This window comes from Monodon monoceros, unplaced genomic scaffold (genome assembly GCF_005190385.1).
Source record: "Monodon monoceros isolate NGI ecotype Baffin Bay Population unplaced genomic scaffold, NGI_Narwhal_1 Super_Scaffold_19, whole genome shotgun sequence".
NCBI lineage: Eukaryota > Metazoa > Chordata > Mammalia > Artiodactyla > Monodontidae > Monodon > Monodon monoceros.
In genome coordinates this window covers 11,583,967-11,605,275 of record NW_021703775.1, presented here as the reverse complement: position 1 = coordinate 11,605,275, position 21,309 = coordinate 11,583,967, and the positions used below count along the sequence as shown (strand labels likewise).

General features: G+C 42.1%; 1 protein-coding gene and 1 pseudogene across 2 annotated transcripts; one reads left to right on the top strand and one right to left on the bottom strand.

Annotated features, from left to right (window-relative positions):
• Window positions 1-1,983: 1,983 nt before the first annotated feature.
• Window positions 1,984-2,813, bottom strand: LOC114901119 (annotated as a pseudogene). Its single transcript, XR_003795017.1, has one exon. The product of XR_003795017.1 is annotated as an HD domain-containing protein 2 pseudogene (transcript).
• Window positions 2,814-8,470: 5,657 nt separating this feature from the next.
• On the top strand, window positions 8,471-19,311 carry IL1A (interleukin 1 alpha). Its single transcript, XM_029232159.1, has 6 exons — window positions 8,471-8,521; window positions 9,868-9,916; window positions 11,251-11,473; window positions 13,831-14,004; window positions 16,041-16,162; window positions 18,538-19,311. The coding sequence occupies exons 1-6, from the start codon at window positions 8,475-8,477 to the stop codon at window positions 18,718-18,720; spliced, it is 798 nt and encodes a 265-aa protein (XP_029087992.1). The 5' UTR covers window positions 8,471-8,474; the 3' UTR covers window positions 18,721-19,311.
• The last annotated feature ends 1,998 nt before the right edge of the window (window positions 19,312-21,309 follow it).

Here is a 21,309-nt window from a genome sequence, read left to right as displayed (position 1 = left end):
GAAGATCCCACCTGCCTCAGAGCAACTAAGCCTGTGTGCCACAACTACTGAGCCTGAGCTCTAGAGCCCGTGAGCCACAACTACTGAAGCCCACATGCTCTAGGGCCTGTGTGCCGCAACTACAGAGCCTGAGCGCTGCCACTACTGAAGCCCACGCACCTAGAGCCTGTGCTCCGCAACAAGAGAAGCCACTGCAATGAGAAGCCTGCACACCACAATGAAGAGTAGCCCCTACTCGCTGCAACTAGAGAAAACCCGCACGCAGCAACAAACACCCAATGCAGCCAAAAATAAATAAATAAATAAATTTATTTTTTAAAAAAAGTTTAAAAAAGATAGTGAGGAATGAGTTCAGTGTGGGCTCTATGTAAGCAAACATAACATTTCAAGAGCACAGAGCTGCCATGAGGCAGAACATGGTCATGTTCAGGGTAGTCGTGAAATATGGAATGGACAGCCAGGGCTAGAAGCCTAGTAGTCATTCAGTACAACTTCCTCCCTTTATAGATAAGGAAGGTCCAGAGAATGTGTGGGAATTGCCAAAGGTCACACAACTGGTTAGGGTCAGGGTCAGAGTCAGATCCAACTCTATTGCCTCTCCCATCACACTGTCGGCCACACCTGCCACTCCACACCTCTGCCTGGGCCACAATTGCTCTAATCAGGGGCCCATCCTCTCCAGCAGCCAGGAGTTTATAACAAAGGGAGGGAGGAGAGAATCATGCACTGGGCATGGGATCTTTGCAATTGACCACTTGCATGCATAAGTCAGTCTCACATCATATTAAATGCCCATATTTTGTTTATTAAAAATGCTTTGAAAAATTGTAAAGTACCATATAAAGGTTAGAGCTTGAATGTAATTATTATGTGCTTTGATTCTGGGCTGTTACTTCAACTTTATTATTGGCTATTTTGTTTTCACAATTAATTGATCTTTGTATCTGGAATTGAAACTTGGCCAAAATGACCTTAGTGGAAAATTCGTCTCCCAGAGGGTAAAGAATGTGACAAGAAGAATGCTAATCTAGACACACTTCTGTCCAAGAAGAAATCGATTATGTGAAAGAGGAATTTTGAGAAAAAAAATGCATGTCACTTTGGAGTTTGTGATAAAGGAAGGACAGTCATCCATAGTAGTAGTCAGAATAAGTTAGGCTGTACCAGAGTAACAAATAAACCCTGAAATCTCAGTAACTTAAACACTAATGCAGGTTGTTCTAGTCTCATACATTTACAGCCACACCTCACGCATTTGTAACCACACCCTCAGGAACACACCACCTCTGAAGTTGCTGCATCAGGGGAAGTTGGCAATGACAGAGGCACATACTGACCCTCGATTGCATCAGCCTAGAGGTGTAACATGTCACGCCTGACTTCCTGCTCACAGTGCATTGGCCAGACAAACCATGTGTCCCTAATCTAACTGCAAGGGAGATCAGGGCATGAAGATAGACATTTATCAAGTAATCCCACAAATGAGTAGATGGATATTCGATTAGCATGGTCTACCAAATATATGTTCCTTAGATTTCAGGAAAGCAAATATTGAAATGCTTGGAGCATCTCATCTGTATCAAAACAAATGTATACATGCCTTGAGAAAAAAAAAACTGAAAGGAAATACACCAAAATAATAATAATGAATACTTTTTTGAATAATTATTCAATTGTTTGGGGATTTTATTTTCTTCTTCTCTCTTTTTTTTTTTTGTATTTTTTGTATTTCCCTAGCAATATTTAATCAACATGTTTTAGAATCCAAAAAAGTAATACAAGTGGTTTTTTTTTAATTGAGAAACAAGTTCAGGCCAGAGATAACTATGATTCCCATAAGGAAAAGAAAAGAAAATCTTTTAAGAATGCACTTCTAATTAGACAGTCACAATTAGCCAGCAAGAAGAAAATGAGAGAGAAGCATAGACATGACTGTGCCACACAGGAAGCTTTCTGATGAACTATGATTTTTTTTTAAGGTTTTAAAAATTTATTTATTCAGTTCATAAAAAGCTCCCCACCCTCCAAGTCTTCATCCATGGCATTTTCAGGACCACACCCTGTTCTGTAGCTTCTTTTACTGTCCAAATTGTATCACGTTTCTTGCTGGAGTCCAGGCAATTGAAAATAAACAGACTTACATCTGGGGAATCAACAGACCAACAGTGGCAAAACACAATACCATGAAACAGAAAAATAAAATGTTTGTTACAGGAGGGCATCTCACGAGTGTGGCTCACTATGTGAGCGTTTCTTTCTGCCTCGAGTTCAGAAACAAGCTGGGCTATCTCAGGGTGACTGAAGTTTCCTGCTGTGGAATCGTAGATGTCCTGCAGTCTCCCAGGTTTGTTCTCAAGGTCTTCATATTCAGATGCTTGAAGAATCATTTCACATTGGTCCAGCTGCTTCACAGATTTAGCTTCTGCACTCGATTGGGTCTCATATTCTTTCCAAAGTTCATAGAGCTCTTTTCTGAGATCCTCTGGGAGTAGCTGGGTTAGCTGCTTCATAGCTTCCTCTTCTCGCCTATGTTTTTCTTCTTTGGGGATGTTATCTGCTGGTGCTATGTCCCCAACGATGCATTCTGCCAAATCATGAACCAGGGCTAGGCGTACACATCGGTCTTTGTTAAGATGTTCATCTTTGGTCACCAGGGCCATAAATGCCATCCTATACATGTGACCTGATACGCTCTCTGGCTTCTGGACATTTCTGTATGCCCAGCCAGTACATGGGACTCTCTTGAGCTGCTCCACCAGCCGCAGGAACTGCAGCAGGTTCTGGGCCCCGTGGCCCGAGATGGGCGCAGCCATGTGGCTACCCAACGCAACAGTGAACTATGATTTTTAAAGTGTGTCTGTGAAAGAGAGAAAAAAGGACACAGAGCCAATGGAGAAGGCAAAGAGGGGGCACAGCTCTATTTACCACCATCTCAAGAGAAGAAAGAAAGAGAATTTAGAAACAATAAAAGCACATACATCAGGGAACAAACAAGCTTAGGGGAAGAAAGGGGATCACAGCTAAATGGGGATTTGCTGGCTGACCAGGAAACTGTCCCTTCCTCACCCTGTCAACTTGAATTTCTCCATCTGCTCCAAGCCACAGCCATCCCTATGCTCTCCACGTTCCCAGAGCACTTGCCCAAAGTTTACCCAAAATTAAATGGGTAAAGACCCTAGTGGGGTCGACACAAGGCGCTGCCCAGCTGGCTGTTGCCTCCCTTCCCACCCTCATCTCACCACCTTCTTAACTCCCCTCAACTCTGGGCTCCAGCCTCAATGCCCTGCTTTCATGTCATCATTTGACCCCCATGACTTTTTCTCTGCCTGGAACATTCCCTCTTCCCTTCCCATTGAACTACCCACTCCCGATCTCAGACTAGCTCCTCTGTTCAATGCCCTCACAACACTTTTATCTCAGTTTGTACATATCTACTCATATAGGGGATTATTGATGAACACTTTTGCTGTCAGCTTCCAGGAGAGCAGAAACCATAGCTGGTTTCGCTCACTGAATGGGGTTTCATCTTTTTAACTCCTTTTTTACTTACTAATGAGGAGCCATAGAGAGATTATATCTTCACCTTCCCTTTCTTTACTACAGAGCCAGTGTCACTAGGTAGTGGGATATTTTGAACTAGAAATCAAGAAACAGCGAGTTTTCATTTTTCGTTCCCACTCTCCATGTGACCTTGGGACACTGACGCTCCCCCTCTCTGAGCCTACTTCCTCTTTTAGGAAGTGTTTAATCTAGATAGTGTCTGAGGTGCATCCTTCTCCAACATATCATTCTAGGTCCTTTGAAAGACTAACAAGACAAAGCAGAAGAAATTAGAGATTAACAAGAGCGAAAGAAAGAAAGAGTTCACCCACTAAGAAAAAGAGAATCCCTCGTGGCTGACTGAGCCTCGACGCTGGAATCTAAATTCCATTTCGACAACTTGGTAACCTTGCGATCTTAGACAGATTGCTCCATCTCCCTGGACCTAGGTTTCCTCTTCTATAAATGTGATAAGAATACCGACCTCACAGATTTGATTATCTCCCTTCAATCAAGCACTCTGTCACCCTGTCACATCCAACTACATGCAATGATTTTAAAGTTGGTTCCCAAGACGTTTACAGATGACTCCTGTCTTCGTGATACAATGACAAGAGCATCACCAAAGTCCCCATTCAGACTCCACCACGATCATGTACTCGATTATGCTGATCGCCTTCACCCCTTTCCTGTATTTCCAAAGAAAAAAGTGAGATTTCATAGAAGAGAGGAAAGCTATTTCAAACCATTTCTTTTTTTAATTTTTATTTATTTATTTTTTTTTACAAAGAACCTTAGAATCACTGAATGATAGGCTGTTTGAGGCAGGAAAGACCTTTAAGGACAACCAGTTTCAGCCCTGTCACTTGGCGTTGGTGGTGATAAGAGACTGGCGCATCTATATGCAGTGGAAAGAGAAGCTTGGACTTGGAATCAGAAACCTGAGTTCAAGTGCTGGCTCTGCCAGTTTGGTGACCATAGGTTGGTCACTTAACCTCTTCAAGGGTCCTCAGCTGTGAAAGGGCATGGTAATCACTGTCTCTCGTAGGTAAAGTGAGGAGCCAGTGAGACAGTGCGGGTGAGAGTTCTTTGTGAACTATGTAAAGCAGTTTTCAAGTGAAAAGCACCACCGTGACTGTTAGACCCACAGCCTCCAAGCTCATAAAGCGTATCCAATCACCTACCAAAATACTACATCCTCTCATCCTGCATACCTATATAATTTTTTATTTACTTATTTTTTTTTTTTGCGGTACGCGGGCCTCTCACTGTTGTGGCCTCTCCCGTTGCGGAGCACAGGCTCCGGACGTGCAGGCTCAGTGGCCATGACTCACGGGCCCAGCCACTCCGCGGCATGTGGGATCTTCCCGGACCGGGGCACAAACCCTTGTCCCCTGCATCGGCAGGCGGACTCTCAACCACTGCGCCACCAGGGAAGCCCTATAATTTTTTTTTTAAGATTTAATTTTATTTATTTTTGGCTGCATTGGGTCTTTGTTGCTGCGTGCGGGCTTTCTCTAGTTGTGGCGAACGGGGGCTACTCTTCGTTGCAGTGCGTGGGCTTCTCATTTGCGGTGGCTTCTCTTGTAGCAGAGCACGGACTCTAGGCACGTGGGCTCAGTAGTTGTGGCTCACGGGCTCCTAGAGCCCAGACTCAGTAGTTGTGGCGCACGGGCTTAGTCGCCCAGCGGCATGTGGGATCTTCCCGGACCAGGGCTCGAACCTGTGTCCCCTGCATTGGCAGGCGGATTCTTAATCCCTGTGCCACCAGGGAAGCCCCAATACCTGTCTAATTTTGTGAATCAGGAAAGAAAAATACTGATGCCCAGCAAAACCCCTGGTACAGAATAAGGGCACAATAACTTTTTTCTGAATGATTTAGATTAAAATGACTAAAGAAGGATTTTTGAGGCCTCCCCAGAGTCAAGAAGTGGATACAGGAAACCACCCAAATTCCCAGTCGCAGGACAACCCACAAACACACTTGGGGCTCCAGTATGTTCCTCTCTCTGTTTCCTAGAAAGAGGTGGTGTGGTGCTGAGAATTACTTGCAAGTCAAGCTTCGTTCACACTCACAGAAAAGCACGTTCCCCAAAACAAAGCAAGGACTTCTCACTCTCTAAACCTCACCCGCATTTTTGTTCTTCCTTTAAAAACCAGTTTCCAAAAAGGTCATGTCCGGGAAAAAGTTAAGTGAGACACAACCTGAGTTGATTGGCGAGAAAATCAGTTCAGACCCTCCTTGAGAAATTCAGCAACCACATTTGAGTAATTTTCTATGACAGAGATGTGACATCGGCCAGGATGGGTGTTGCCACTGATGGTGGAACCAAGGGTATTTTCCTGGATTACCAAAGAGGTGGTATGTATTCCTCCCAGAAACTGAACCCACCCTAGGTTTCAGTGGAGGCTTTCACCTGAAAATGTCCTCCCTGTTGAAGTTTCAAGTCATTATTTTCATAAGAACTATATTATCTTCAGTGAACATTACAATGATGACTCTACAGGGTCCCAAGTGACAGAAGCCATCGTTAGCGCTGTTATTATTTTTGTTTAATTGCATCTCCACAGCAGCCCACATTCACTATGTGCTTTGCCGTTGTTTCTTAGTAATAGTCCTCACAAGATCCGTAGGAGGCAGAGGGGGTAACGAGTGTTAATATTTCTGTGTCGCCTGAAAGAGAAGCACAGACTGCCAACACCCTTCACAAAAGGATCCATCCTGAGACACCCAAGCTCGTCCCAGTCTGGTCCTACATCTACATTGCCTGCACCCAGGATGCCAATTATTCCTGTGGCTCTTATTTATAACTATTATAACACCAGGTCTGTGAACAGGAGGAACTGAACTGGACAATAGAATCAGTACCAGAGATTTTGCAACTGGGACAGACCTTAATGATCACCTAACCAACCTCATGATTTACGTTAAACAAGGCCCACACAGCATACTTTACTCAACTCACACCAAACCACTTTACTCCTAGCCCTTCTGAGCTTTTTTGCTTTTTAATATCATGTTGCATTGTGGTGTCTTGCCTTCCTCTCTTTACTTTTTATATTCCTCCTCTACCCTCTTTTCCCATCCATTTCCTTTATTTTAAATTATATGGCTTAAACTCCAACCAGGAAACCTGAAACATTTATCTGCTAAGAGTCTGGTGTTCTGCCACCTGAACTGGGCCAGCCTCAGTATACTGAAAAAGTCTTTGATGATAACAGCCAGGTAACACTGAATCAGGGTCGTGTATAAGAGTCCCTGAGTCCCTTCCTTTCTCAATCTCCATTCTTCTTTTATTTTTGACCGTGCCACGCAGCATGCATGATATTAGCTCCCCGACCAGGGATGGAATCCAGGCCCCTGCAGTGGAAGCGTGGAGCCTTAACCAATGGACCACCAGGGAAGTCCCCCAATCTCCATTCTTGAATCCAGCCACTGGCTTCCAGCCTTGTCCATACCTCCCTGAGTCTGCAGCTATCCTCACACACCTTGGGTTTATCCTAGAGAAGACCATTCTTCTCTCTGGGCTCTGGCAGAAGCCAAACATGGCCAGGAAAAGAGTTTTCTCCTAAAGCTCTGTCACTTCTGTCTGAAATGGATTGACAGTATTCAGAGGAGTAAAAGGATTGACTTCCGTGGTTGACTATCATTTTTCTCTCCTCTACCCTGCCCTAACGGAGAGGTTGTCACCCCATACTCAGAATGATGTATGCCTACTCAAGCAGACCTCCCTCTTCAGAAAAGATGGATCGTCTTCTCTCAAGAGCCACCCCTTAGCTGCGGGGGGGCTTCCAAGTATTCCATCAATTCATACTCAGCCCTGGGGCGCAATAAACAAATTAAGCCAAAACACGAACTACAACTCCTAAGCGCCCCTCCAACTCTAACCATCTACAATTCTGCTTTTAGTAGTTCTCCCTCCATTCCCCCACCAAATATTTTTAGAAACTTAAGTTTCCTGTTCTTCTTCCCTTTTTCTAAGACTACATGTTTATAACTGTTTAGAGCAAAGCAATAAATAAATGAACCAAGTCAGAAACTCCTGGAATCTCTGCAAACACTATGATCAAGTATATTGTTTGTCATTATTTTGGCCAGTATAAGGTCGGATGAACTTAAAAAAATACAAAGCAGAATTTTTCCCTGTGAATTTCCAGTGGTGCAGTCATGGCCACGCCCACTCCAGAGCAGACAAAAGGCGAAGAAAGCTGACTGGGGCTACAGTCTCCACACGGAAAGAGAGCAAGTCACTTCACTGTCGCTCGCTTGAGTCAGCAAAGGTAAAGTCCTTATCACATCTTTGGATCTTAAAACATTTTTTTTGTTTTTCCCCTTGGCTGTGATCTCCCAAACTGCCTCCTCTGAAGCTAAAGCCTCTTCCTTCCTTTCCCATCCCTCTCTGGTTTGGTGTGTGAGTTAGAATCACAGTCAGATTTCAGAAAATCATTCTCTCTACTGGTGGGAAATTGAGGGACAGAGGAACTGGTTACATATGAGGGCATTGGAGGGTGCAGCCAAGGCTTTCCTTGAAGGGAATCTCTACAACCAAAAACTGTTAGGAGAAAACTGGGAATTTCTAACTCTGTCTCTTTCTTGCATCTGTGTAAGGTAAATATCTCATCCTTGTTGGGGGTTTTCTGTTTCTTGTTTTTTACTTATTCAAACTTTCACTGAATGCCTACCATGTGTGGTGCATTGGGTTGGACACATAAGGGTTACCAAGATTCTAAAAGAAGTTTACTGTGTAGCAGAGGAGGCAAATACATATGCAAATAATTCAAGGGAGTGAAAAGAAGAATGCTGAGTGTGAGCTAAGTCATTCATTAAATTTAGTCTCAAGAAACACAAAGGGGAGGCGGTTCTCGTTGCCGGCATCTGGTTCAGAGGCTGGCAGGGCTGACAGCTACTGGTGCTCTTTGTTGCAGAAGTGAAGATGGCCAAAGTCCCTGACCTCTTTGAAGACCTGAAGAACTGTTACAGGTAGGAAAGAGCTTCTGTCTCTTGTGATTTAATGAGGGGATCAAGGTACATTAGAATCCAGCTGGGCCAGACCCGCAGAGGCTGTAAAGATGCGTCCTACCTCTGAAGTCAGGGCAGGTTCAGTGAAGACCCAGGGAAACAGCACCCAGAATTTAAACTGAGGTGAGATTGACAGGGAGGCAGCCATTCTAGAAAGATCACTTTTTTTTTTTTTTTTAAATGTCTATTCAGGTCTTTTGCCCATTTTTTAATCCGGTTGGTTTTTTGTTTTTGTTTTTTTTAGATGTTGGGGGTAGGAGTTTATTAATTTATTTATTTAGTTTTGCTGTGTTGGGTCTTCGTTTCTGTGCGAGGGCTTTCTCTAGTTGTGGCAAGCGGGGGGCCACTCTTCATCGCCGTGCGCGGGCCTCTCACTATCGCGGCCTCTCTTGTTGCGGAGCACAGGCTCCAGACGCGCAGGCTCAGTAGTTGTGGCCCACGGGCCCAGTTGCTCCGCGGCATGTGGGATCTTCCCAGACCAGGGCTCGAACCCGTGTGCCCTGCATTAGCAGGCAGATTCTCAACCACTGCGCCACCAGGGAAGCCCGAAAGATCACTTTTAAGGGCTGCTGAGTCCTAGTGGTTTTCAACATCTACTTAGACACAGCTTCAGTCTGGTTCACATGCCCTGATACAGTAAGGAGTTTTAATGGATTGTCAGAAAGAGAAACCTTTCTCAGGAAAACTTCTTGATCTCAATCTGGAAGAGGAAATGGCTTCACAGCAATTTGAGCATGTGAAACACACACGGTCAATCTCATTCAGACATAGGAGAAAGATAATGAATAAAAAGTTAAAATTGTATAACACTTTAAGCCAACATGGTATTCCCATTACCTATTAAGATACACTAACCACAAACTAGACTATGGAAATGTTGCCTGGATATTTGGCAAAGTATAAATTATTAAATCTGTTTTAGTAAATACATGAAAGCAAAGTGTAACGTATAACCCATTTGGTTCAAATTTAAGTGAGGTGCTTCAAAAGTGTTTCTTCTCTCTTGAGGAGCTTAAAATTTTTCCCCGAAATTCAATTACAGCTCTTCAATTGGTTAGCCAAGTCTTCTTTTTATAGATAGAGCACAGGTAGAGTTCAAGGCCTGGCCCGATGATTACTAATTCCAAATTATCAAGTACAAATTACTGTATGGGTGTGTATGCACAGAGGCCCTTAATTTTCAAAGATGACAGTAATGGCCGTGTGTGTGTGTGTTACCCAAAGCTAATATAGTTATTAAAATATGTTGCCCAGTGACTGTAGTGATATAACAAACAGAATTAAATTCTCATCCTCTTGTTTAACAGTGAAAATGAAGAATACAGTTCCGAAATTGACCATCTGTCTCTGAATCAGGTAAGCATATGACTGTAATTCTTATGAGATTGCTGTGTTTACGCAGTGTTTTCTCCACTAGTATAACAATGGCTTGAATCTTAGATGCTTCTGTTTTACCTTCACTAGAAGTCCAGAGGCATGCATTTTTTCATTATAAGTGAGACCAACTGCCTCTTTGCACTAACAGTTGATGGCATCATTCATGCTCACCAGATTTTCCCAGAACAGAGCAGAACTCACCTGAAACTCCAAGAATGGAGTCTGCTCCATCAGCCTTCAATCAGAATGTTGGTTTTGCCATCCTGGGACAGCCCCTTTGGGCCACTTCACCAGGGGTCTGTCTCCTTAAGTGACGTGTTGTTGACACCTTCTCTAACACCAGCTCCAGAGATTAGAGATAGCCCTCTAAGTGTAATAGCCCATGAAGCTGAGGTGGAAGAAGCAGACCAGTTGAAAGTAAAAAATCTGCAGCCATTCACATGCTGTGTTATTTGGTTAGGAGACCACAAATAGGTACTGCTTTGTGTGTCTTCGGTACTAGTTCTAAAAGCTATACCTAGAGGAGTATTTCTAAAATATTTAAGCATTGTCAAGTAGGTGTTTGACCTCCTGAGGGGGAACTGACTAGAAGGCTACCACTCACTAAGATCACTTGTAGACCTGTTTCATTACAACATGTCATTTTTTTTTACTGAAATATAGTTGATTTACAATATTGTGTTAGTTTCAGGAGGAGAGCATAGCGATACAGTTTTTTTTCTGGTATAGGTTATTACAAGATATTGAATATAATTTCCTGTGCTATACAGTAAATCCTTGTTGCTTATCTATTTTATGTGTAGTAGTGTGTATCTCTTAATCCCATATCCCTAATTTGCCCCTCCCCCCTTACATCTCCCCTTTGGTAACCATAAGTTTGTTTTCTACGTCTGTGAGTCTATTTCTGTTTTGTATATAGGTTCACTTGTATTATTTTTTAGATTCCACATGTAAGTGATATCATATAGTATTTGTCTTTCTCTGACTTACTTCACTAAGTATAACAAGATCTCATTTTTGAGTCTGTGGTTGGATGACAAAGACCTTCCCAGAGATCACATCTTTTCAGGGAAATCCTCAAAGGAGGGATGGGAGGAAGTGGGTAAAGAGGAAAGAGGCAGAGGAAAAGGAAAGGAGGAAGGAGAAAGGAAAGGAGGAAAGGAGGAAGGAGGGAAAGACTGATGAAACATGGGTTACCCGAGACCAAAATGGACATCCTTCTCTCTAAGTCTGTTGAATAAAACTCCTATTATAAAGGAGTCTCATTCTACGGCCATGGGCAGCCTCTCAGTTTTCATTTTCCTTCCTCACAGAAGTCCTTCTATGATGCAAGCTATGAACCACTTCATCAGGACTGCATAGATAAATATATGTCTCTGAATACCCCTGAAACCTCTAAGACATCCAAGCTTACCTTCAAGGAAAATGTGATGATGGTGGCAGCCAACGGGAAGATTCTGAAGAACAGATGGTTGAGTTTAAATCGGTTCCTCACCGACGATGACCTGGAAGACATTGCCGATGGTACAGAAGAAGGTAAGGGGTCAAGTGCAATAATATCTTTGTTTTCTATTTTTAAGCAAATGGGGACAGCAGAGTACAGGGAAAAATAAAACCTTGAGTAACAAGAGGGCAACCAACCACTCGTCTGGTAACTATAAGAAAGGAAAATTAATTTTTAGCCTTCTCCGGTGGGAAGAGGTCAGCAGTGGCTTGAGTTTAGCATACCTGCTCACAGGCTCACTTCGTGGCCATATTCTTAAGGTCATGTGACTTTGCACCTTTCGACAGAAAGCAGTTATATACTGTTAGTGGGTGACTTCCACTGTAGAAGTTATGCTCCTCCACATACTAATTATGTCTCCTTGGGCAAGTTACTTAACCTTTCTGTACTTCAGTTTCCTCTACTGTAAAATGGGGGTAATCCCCTAACTGTTGTGAAGATTAAATGAGTCGATACTTGCAAGCTTCTGGACTAAAATAATGCCTGGCACATAGAAAATACCTAAAAAATGTTAGCTATTATTAGCATTATTACTACTACTATTTTGTTAATACTACCGACACTACTAACTTACTAATGGCTGCATTATCTCTCACCTTCACAACAACCCTACATTCTTGTTTTATATATGAGGAAAGTAAGCTCAGTGAGATAGTGGCCTGCCCAAAATCTCACAGTGTGTAAGTAGTAAAGTGTCAAACCAAATCTGTTCTATCTGACTATAGAAGTCATGATTTTTCTCCCATGCCTTCACTATACAAGCCTCCACATGAGATATAAACCTAACATTTTTAAAGTAACAGCTAAATATTAACACATGTTCACCTAGAAAATTGGAAAATACAAGAATGAAAATTAAAACCACGCATACTCATACTACCCCTCAGAGTTTACCACTGCCAGCACTATGTTACCTTCCTTAAAGTCTTTTCTATGTGCATGCACACACAGGAATATACATGTTAAACATTATTAGGTCAATTACATACAATTTAATATCCAACTTTTTTCATTTGTCAATAAATAAAAGACATTTTAGAGCTCCAGTTTTTTACCATTATAAGTAATGTGACAATGAAGAGCCATATCAATAAATCTTCATTTCTATCATTTATTTCCTTAGAATAAAATATTCCTGGAAGTAGAATTATTCAGAGCCATGAGGATTTGTGAAGCTATTGACATATACCCCTGTTCAGAAAGGTGGTAGATAGAAAAAACAAAATAAAAAAAATTTTTTTCAAAAAATAAAAAGAAAGGTGGCAGACTATGGAGAACAGTATGGAGGTTCCTTAAAAAACTAAAAATAGAATTACCATATGACCCAGCAATCCCACTACTGGGCATATACCCTGAGAAAACCATAATTCAAAAAGAGTCCTGTACCACAATGTTCATCGCAGCACTATTTACCATAGCCAGGACATGGAAGCAACCTAAGTGTCCATCGACAGATAATGGAAAAAGAAGACGTGGCACATATATACAATGGAATATTACTCAGCCATAAAAAGAAACGAAATTGAGTTATTTGTGATGAGGTGGATGGACCTAGAGTCTGTCATACAGAGTGAAGTCAGAAAGAGAAAAACAAATACTGTATGCTAATACATATATGTGGAATCTAAAAAAAAAAAATGGTTCTGAAGAACCTGGGGCAAGACAGGAATAAAGACGCAGACGTAGAGAATGGACTTGAGGACACAGGGAGGGGGAAAGGTAAGATGGGACGAAGTGAGAGAGAGGCATGGACATATATACACTAGCAAATGTAAAATCGATAGCTAGTGGGAAGCAGCCACATAACACAGGGAGATCAGCTCGGTGCTTTGTGACCACCTAGAGGGGTGGGAAAGGGAGGGTGGGAGAGAGATGCAAGAGGGAGGAGATACGGGGATATATGTATATGTATAGCTGATTCACTTTGTTATAAAGCAGAAACTGACACACCATTGTACAGCAATTATACTCCAATAAAGATTAAAAAAAAAAGAAGGTGGCAGACATTTAGACCTGCACCTCAGTGACATATAAAATTCCTAGTGGATTCATTATTTTCTCAGAGTGCATTCATTTGAAAATATAGGTGGAGAATATACAAGGAGTCTTCCTTGTTACTTACAAACCTCCAAACAACCAAAAAAGTTGTACGGGTAATCTTTAAAAAAAAAACTATTGCCTGAAGAATCTAAGTTTAAAAAGAAACAAATAAGTAACCACAGGGATAATCCTAGAACCAATTCTGCTGACAGGGTGATTTCACTTCTCTCTCAGTTTCCTAACCTAGACTGGGATATTCTTCATGTCCCTTCAATAGCTTGTATTAGAGCATGTATATCATCTATGTTTGTACTTGGACATTAATCTGAGCTCGTGATAATGGTTTTAGAAATCATCAAGCCCAGATCAGCACATTACAGCTTCCAGAGCAACATGAAATACAACTTTATCAAGCTCATCCAACAGCAATACATCCTGAATGACGCCCTCCATCAAAGTATAGTTCTACATCCGTCAGGTCAATACCTCATGGCTGCTGCATTAAATAATCTGGATGAGGCAGGTAAATGGACAATTCTGTCATCTTCCCCCACCCTTTTTATTTCTGTATTCTTTTAAGCTTTCTGCTTTTAAAGAATAAACCTCTCTAGATTCCTGGCTTTGCACGATTTATCTAGAATAGGATGAAGCACATCACCCCTCGTAAAAATTCTGGGCAAGGACAGGAACTTCAGCCAAATCTGGAAGCTTTAACAAGAGAGAAGTGTCTTAGCTATGAAAGCTCTAAGTGCAGTTTAAAGCTTTCTGAGATACTGTCTCCTTTGGTTCTCTGAGATAGTCTTATCCTTGATTTTAAAGGTAAGTAAACGGAGCCTCAGAAATATTCAGTGACTTATGCAAATTTACTCAGAAGCCAATGAGGAGCCTGCTGACCAAACTTCCAAATAACACCAAACTAGGAAGAATCATTATCTTTTTATATATATATATAAATTTATTTGTTTATTTTTTCGCTGTGTTGGGACTTCGTTGCTGCACACGGGCTTTCTCTAGCTGCGACGAGCAGGGGGCTTCTTTTCCTTGTGGTGCTCGGGCTTCTCATTGTTGCGGCTTCTCTTGTTGTGGAGCACGGGCTCTAGGCGTGAGGGCTTCAGTAGTTGCAGCACGTGAGCTCAGTAGTTGTGGTGCACAGGCTTAGCTGTTTCGCGGCATGTGGGATCTTCCTGGACCAGGGCTCGAACCCGTGTCCCCTGCACTGGCAGGAGGATTCTTAACCACTGCGCTACCAGGGAAGCCCAAGAATCATTTTCTCTGATAACATAATTGTGAGGCAAAGTAGCCAAAAAGCTGCAAATATGTTCTGAAGAATGAAATTTAGGATGCAAGAAATTTTGTCACAACGATCCAATTTCCATGGTGTACATATTTTAGCTTAAGGACATGTCATCAGTAAACAAAATTATCTTCAGAGGTCCAAAGAGGCTACTTTGTGATAAACAAGCAGGGCTCTTTCTGATTGGATATATTTCAGCTAACATGCTTTCCACTCTAAGACATTTACAAATTATTTTGTGTTCTACTTTCCTACTTAATATTATTTCACACAATTTTCCCACATATTGACAGGGTATATGTATTTGCCATTTTTAATGGCACTAGAATATCCAATCATGTTGCTATACTGGTGCCTTGGGTTTGCTCTAAATAATTCAGTTGCAAATGTCTTTGTTTAAATTATTTCTTTCTCTATGAGCGTATTTCTTGGAACGTATCCCAGATGCTGGATTTCTAGGCATAAATAATTTTACAGCTCTTATTAAGCATTGTTCTCTAAGGAAAACTGAACTACTTTTCACTATCTTTAGCAACATATGAGTGTATTAGCTTCTAAACCCCTCCATTTTACTCATGACTTCACAAATTCCAGGGTCTTATCCCACTAATATAATTATAAGAGATTCAATAAATATGCAGCCCCCAAGCATTCATTCAACATAGAAAATTCTAAAGCCATTAACCAAGTATTTACCTGCCTAGTGAATAAGGCAGACATTGTGAAGGATACAAAGATATATAAATTCCATTCCTGACCTTCGGGTACTTACACCATAGTTGGGGACATAACTGCACACACACACACAGAGCATCTTTTTTATATATATATATAAATTTATTTCTTATTTATTTATTTTTGGCTGCATTGGGTCTTCGTTGCTATGTGCGGGCTTTCTCTATTTGCGGTGAACGGGGGCTACTCTTCGTTGCAGTGCACGGGCTTCTCATTGCGGTGGCTTCTCTTGTTGCAGAGCACGGGCTCTAGGCATGTGGGCTTCCGTAGTTGCAGCACGTGAGCTCAGTAGTTGTGGCTCATGGGCTCTAGAGCACAGGCTCAGTAGTTGTGATGCACAGACTGAATTGCTCTGTGGCATGTGGGATCCTCCTGGACCAGGACTCGAACCCGTGTCCCCTACATTGGTAGGCGGATTCCCAACCGCTGTGCCACCAGGGAAGCCCACACACAGCATCTTCATAAACACTTGATTTTTACACAAATACAATGGATTTACTTTTTTTTTTTTTGGCTTTTCTCTTTGCCAGTGGAATTTGACATAGCTGCTTATACATCAGGAGACGATACTCAACTTCCTGTGACTCTAAGAATCTCAAAAACTCAACTGTTTGTTTGTGCTCAAAATGAAGACGAACCCGTATTGCTAAAGGTCAGTTGTTCTCAGTCTCCAATTTACCTTCATTTACAACCCATGCATTTGTAGATGATCCCAAGAGGCAGACACCCCTAGCAGGATGGCACAGTCCTCTTTTCTTCCTACCACAGTCCTACCTGCCCACCTGCCTTCCCATCCTACTTCTTTTTTTTTTTTTTTTTTTTTTTTTTGTGCGGTACGCGGGCCTCACTGTTGTGGCCCCTCCCGTTGCGGAGCACAGGCTCCGGACGCGCAGGCTCAGCGGCCATGGCTCACGGGCCCAGCCGCTCCGCGGCATGTGGGATCTTCCCGGACCGGGGCACAAACCCGTGTCCCCTGCATCGGCAGGCGGACTCTCAACCACTGCGCCACCAGGGAAGCCCCCATCCTACTTCTTACCCACTATATTCAAAGGCAGTTCTAGGCAGGATCTGTGGAGGTAGAGGTGGCAAAATTACATAAAAGGCAAACTGCCTTCTTCTTCTTTCTCTTTTCCCTGCCTGGTCCTATTCACCTCCCATCCCTGGGCATCTGTTTATTGCATCCCTCTTTGAGCTTTACTGACATCTACTATCTGACCTACATGACAGTTGGCTTTAGTACCAGGGGGCCTGCCTCCAAGAGTGTCAAATAAGCCACTGAGATCACAGAGGATTAATCACCTGCCAGTGGGTACAAAGCAAAAGCTGGGAGCCAAGGCTCAAACCCTGGCCTTCTGACTGCAGTGGCTCTCTCTCTTCCTTGGTGCCAGTTTTCTCTCTCAGCCCAGCCTCATCTCTACTACCACATTCCCCCTCCAAACATACAGACACACACACATGCCCACTAGAGTCAAATGTTTTCTCCACTGATTAGTGGGTGACTCTTATTCAGTAAATGTGTAAAATCCAACCCCCGCTCCCACCCTAACTAGGATTTACGTGGATGCATGTGTCTCTCTTCCTGGATCAAGTCAGATGAAAGTGAATGTCTATAGAGTAGGGCAGTAGCTTCATTCGTGAATTCATTCAACAAACGTTGTTTATTGAGAGGCTTCTATTTTTCAAGCAGTGTCAACAGCTCAGTAGACAGTGGTGAGCCAAAGCCTTATAGAACTCACTCTTCTGAAGGGCACAGACAATAGACGAGCCAAACAACCAGCAAAAAGTGCAAGATGCTGTAAAGCCAATGAACAGGGCGCTGAGATAGAGAAAATGAGAGCATGATTTTTACACAGAGCTCCCTAGAGATGAGAGCTGCTGCTAGGAGGGAGCATGCCATCGGGGGTGGGGGTGGCATTCCAAACAGAGGGATCTGAGTGCACCCAGCCCTAGAGCTTTACAAGGCCAGCTTCAAAGATCAGAAGGGACACCCAAGGAGCTGAGACACCTTGAAAAAAAGGAAAGATAAATAGAGGAAAGGACTTCAAACAGGGAAGTATCCTGACTTTACTTATATTTTCTAACTCAGAGAATAGATCAGAAAGGAGGCAATAGGGAAAATCTGATTAAGATGTGGTAGTAACAGTCGGGGTGGGCGGGGGCGGGAGTTGTGAGACAGGTGGAAAGAAGGAGACAGAATCTGGTTATATTTTGGAGATAGAACCAACAAGAGGAAGAGGGGGAAACTGGGAGAGAAATACGTTTGAGAAATAAAATCCTTGTTGACATTGAAAAACCCAAGGAAACCTCAAAAGGGTATTTAGTTCTTTTCTATTAAAAGAATAGAGAAGAAGCATCTTAAGTTAGAACTTGAATTTTGTTTTTCCATGAAAGTACTGTTAAATTTTTTTCATACTCGCAAGAGGAACAAGAGGAGTGCCGTCTAAAGGGATCACAATTTTCAAAACATTGTATTGAAAGGATTCAGCTTCTAATATGCCTGGAAAGTTTTGTGTATGTGTGTGTGTGAGATTTGGGTTTCTTTAGTCTTCAATTGTTGACTTAAATACAGAGATAAACATGTCTAAATTCTAAGTTATTTTCCCAAAGTATGTTTTGTACATTTAGAGGTCAAAAGGTTTCCAGGTCTTAGCGTCCTTAGTGCTCATATCTGATGCAAAATGTTCTATTCCCATGTTCAGGCAGGACAAGAAGAATGTTTCACCCTACCTGTCAGGATACAGTGAGACACTAGTGTCTTTGGCGATCTTCATGATGACATTGGATTTCTCTCCAGTTAACTGAGGAAATCAATTATTATGAATAGATGGGGCCATACATCTAACAGGCATGTAATAAATGCTTTCTGAATGAACAAATGAATGAAGAACCTATATCATCATGTTACCTAGTCATAGTCCTAAAGTGCTGTGTATCTCATGAAGACCAAACGCCAAGGGATTGAGCGTCAGTTCTTTTTTTAGCATCTTCCTGTTCTCTTTTAATAGATCTTTGTTTTCCTTATCCTAGGAGATGCCTGAGACACCCCAGACCATCAAAGATGAGACCAATCTCCTCTTCCTCTGGAGCAACCATGGCAGTATGCAACACTTCAAATCAGTTGCCCATCCCAAGTTGTATTTTGCCACAAAGCAAGAAAAACCGGTGCACCTGGCGAGGGGCCCGCCCTCTATCATTGACTTTCAGCTTTGACTGTGGAGTCTACTTACTTGTGAAGTGTTGACAATCTGTATGTACCGTGTACATGAAGGAGTCAAATCCTGCACTCTTAGTCACTCTCTGAGCATGTGCTGAACCTTTGTAACTCTAAATGAATATTTACTCTCTTTCTAAGAGAGGGCACAAAGTCTAGTAGAACCAACACTAACATATAATGTTGCTTGTTATTTAAAGAACACCCTATGCTTTGCAAACTACCAATCATTTTAATTATTATTATGCATACAATCTTGGGAGGGCCAGGGCTACTGACCGTGGCTACCAAAAAGGCTCTACCCATATTACAGATGGGTTAACTAAGGCATAAGAATACTAAGAAATACCCACCATAGTATTTGGAATGAGAAGCCATGGACCCAGGATTTCATTCCAACTGCTTAGCTTCTGCTTTTAAGTTGCTGATGGACCCTTTATCAAACACTGTAAGTTTCTGGGACCTCAGTTTGATCATCTTCAAAATGGAGGGAATGATGGCTATATCCTTCCTGCCTCAACAGTATTTTATGCCAATCCGTGAGCTCGTTTTAGTAAAATACTTCTTGAAGCTGAGCCTCAAGAAGAAGGCAAAGGATGCAATATTATTTTAAATTATTATTTATTACACTTATATATTTATAAATATTATTTCTAAGATAATTGTAACATTATTATATTTATGGCAATTCTTTGCAATCTCTGAGTATGCCCATGTATCTTCAACAATTGTAGACAGTGTTTTCCAGGCTGAATGAGTTTCAGGCACTAAGGCACTTTGATCCAAGTTGTGCTTTTTCCATTGCTGTGAAGCTCTGTATTCTAGTACCTGGGAGTTCTGTAATTACGATAATAAATTTGTATTAGTTACCTTGTTCGTTTGAACTGATAATTGGCCAAACTCTTTCACTCCTCTGCCTTTGTCATTCTTGTGTCATTCAATTTCACCTGCTCTCAAGTCCTACTAGCTAAAATGGGATGAACCTAACTTTGGCAACCACAGGACAACTGTTATCTCAACTTTCTTTTCTGGAACATGAGCAACGTTTCTTCTAGGTTCTAGAAGTTGTGATCCAATCGTAGTGTTACATTACCATCAACAATGTGAACTGATACGTTATCATCAATCATAATTTAGAAAAAAGTAAATCTGGCCCATAATTACATGTTGTCTTAATCATTATTTTACAGCATGGTAATTAGGAACACATAATAAAAGTAAATAACTATAAGTAGTGTTACAAAACCATACCAAGATTTTATGGTTTTTCTCTCCCCTTTGTTAGCTTGCCAGTATGCATAAAAGGCGTAAGAATGATGATATTCCCAGGTTCGTTTAAAGCTCATATTACACACAACACATGTGTTCATATGTCCATACAAACTCACACATTCAGAGCCACATTAAGGACTAATGGCTCCTTTTGGAAAGCATAGATACAAAGTACGTTGAGTTGGAAAAAGTTGAAATCAAGAGAACTTGGAATTAGATGTGGGAAGTAGTGGAGAAGGAGTAGTCCAAGATGACTCTCAGTTTCCTGCTACTGGAGAGATGAAATATAATGAGTACCATTTTAGACACGTAACTTGAGCTACTGGCGGGACACCCAGATGCAGATATACAATGGGCACATCATGATGTGTCTGGAGCTCAAGAAAAGTTAGAACTGGATACAGACTTGGAAGACATCAGCAGGTTTTTAGTAGGTAAAATCCTAAAAATGACATCAGAGAGAGAAGAGAAGAATATGATGAACACTGTTGGTTGTCCACCCAATCACCGTCTCCCCATCTTCCTTACTGACAGAACCCTGACTTCATTCAGAAGGAAATATGTCTTGAATTGCCTTAGACCAACTGGACTCAAAGAATGAGTCCAACTGGTCTGAGCCAATCATGGTCATTCTGTCCTCCCATGACTAAGTCACGTTGAGTTAGTCCTGCCTAATGAGATGTCTGCTGGGGGCAATTTCTGGGAAAGATTTTCTACTCTGATAAAAGAGCCATGTAGAAGAAAGTCTTTTTTTTCTTCCTTCCTTCCTGCATGAGACATGTTCTATGAGGATGTAGAGCTTGGAACTGTGCTAACCAACTTGCACTTAGGAAGACACAGCCACACGCTGAGGATGGCAGAATGGAAGGAGAAATAGAGTCAGCATCTCTGATGACATTGTTGCACTAAGAACCTACTTACTGCCAGACTTTAAGACCACGAGAAACATTATTGCAATTTTATTCTTTTTATTTTTGGCCGCGTCGGGTCTTCGGTGCTGTGCGCGGGCTTTCTCTAGTTGTGGCGAGTGGGGGCTACTCTTCGTTATGGTGCGCGGGTTTCTCATTGCAGTGGCTTCTCTTGTTGCAGAGCACAGGCTCTAGGCATGCGGGCTTCAGTAGTTGTGGCGCACAGGCTTAGTTGTTCCAGGGCATGTGGGATCTTCCCAGACCAGGGCTCGAACCCATGTCCCCTGCACTGGCAGGCGGATTCTTGACCACTGCACCGCCAGGGAAGTCCCATTATTGTGATTTTAAATCATTTACATTTGGTTTGCTATTACTTACAGGCAAACTCAGCCTAATTGAGCACCACAG

Excerpts from the sequence above, each read along its gene's own strand:
- IL1A (XM_029232159.1), top strand. The coding sequence starts at position 8,475 with ATGGCCAAAGTCCCTGACCTCTTTGAAGACCTGAAGAACTGTTACAG. Across the intron at positions 8,522-9,867 it reads GACCTGAAGAACTGTTACAG|TGAAAATGAAGAATACAGTT; the intron begins GTAGGAAAGAGC and ends CTTGTTTAACAG. Across the intron at positions 11,474-13,830 it reads TGCCGATGGTACAGAAGAAG|AAATCATCAAGCCCAGATCA; the intron begins GTAAGGGGTCAA and ends TAATGGTTTTAG.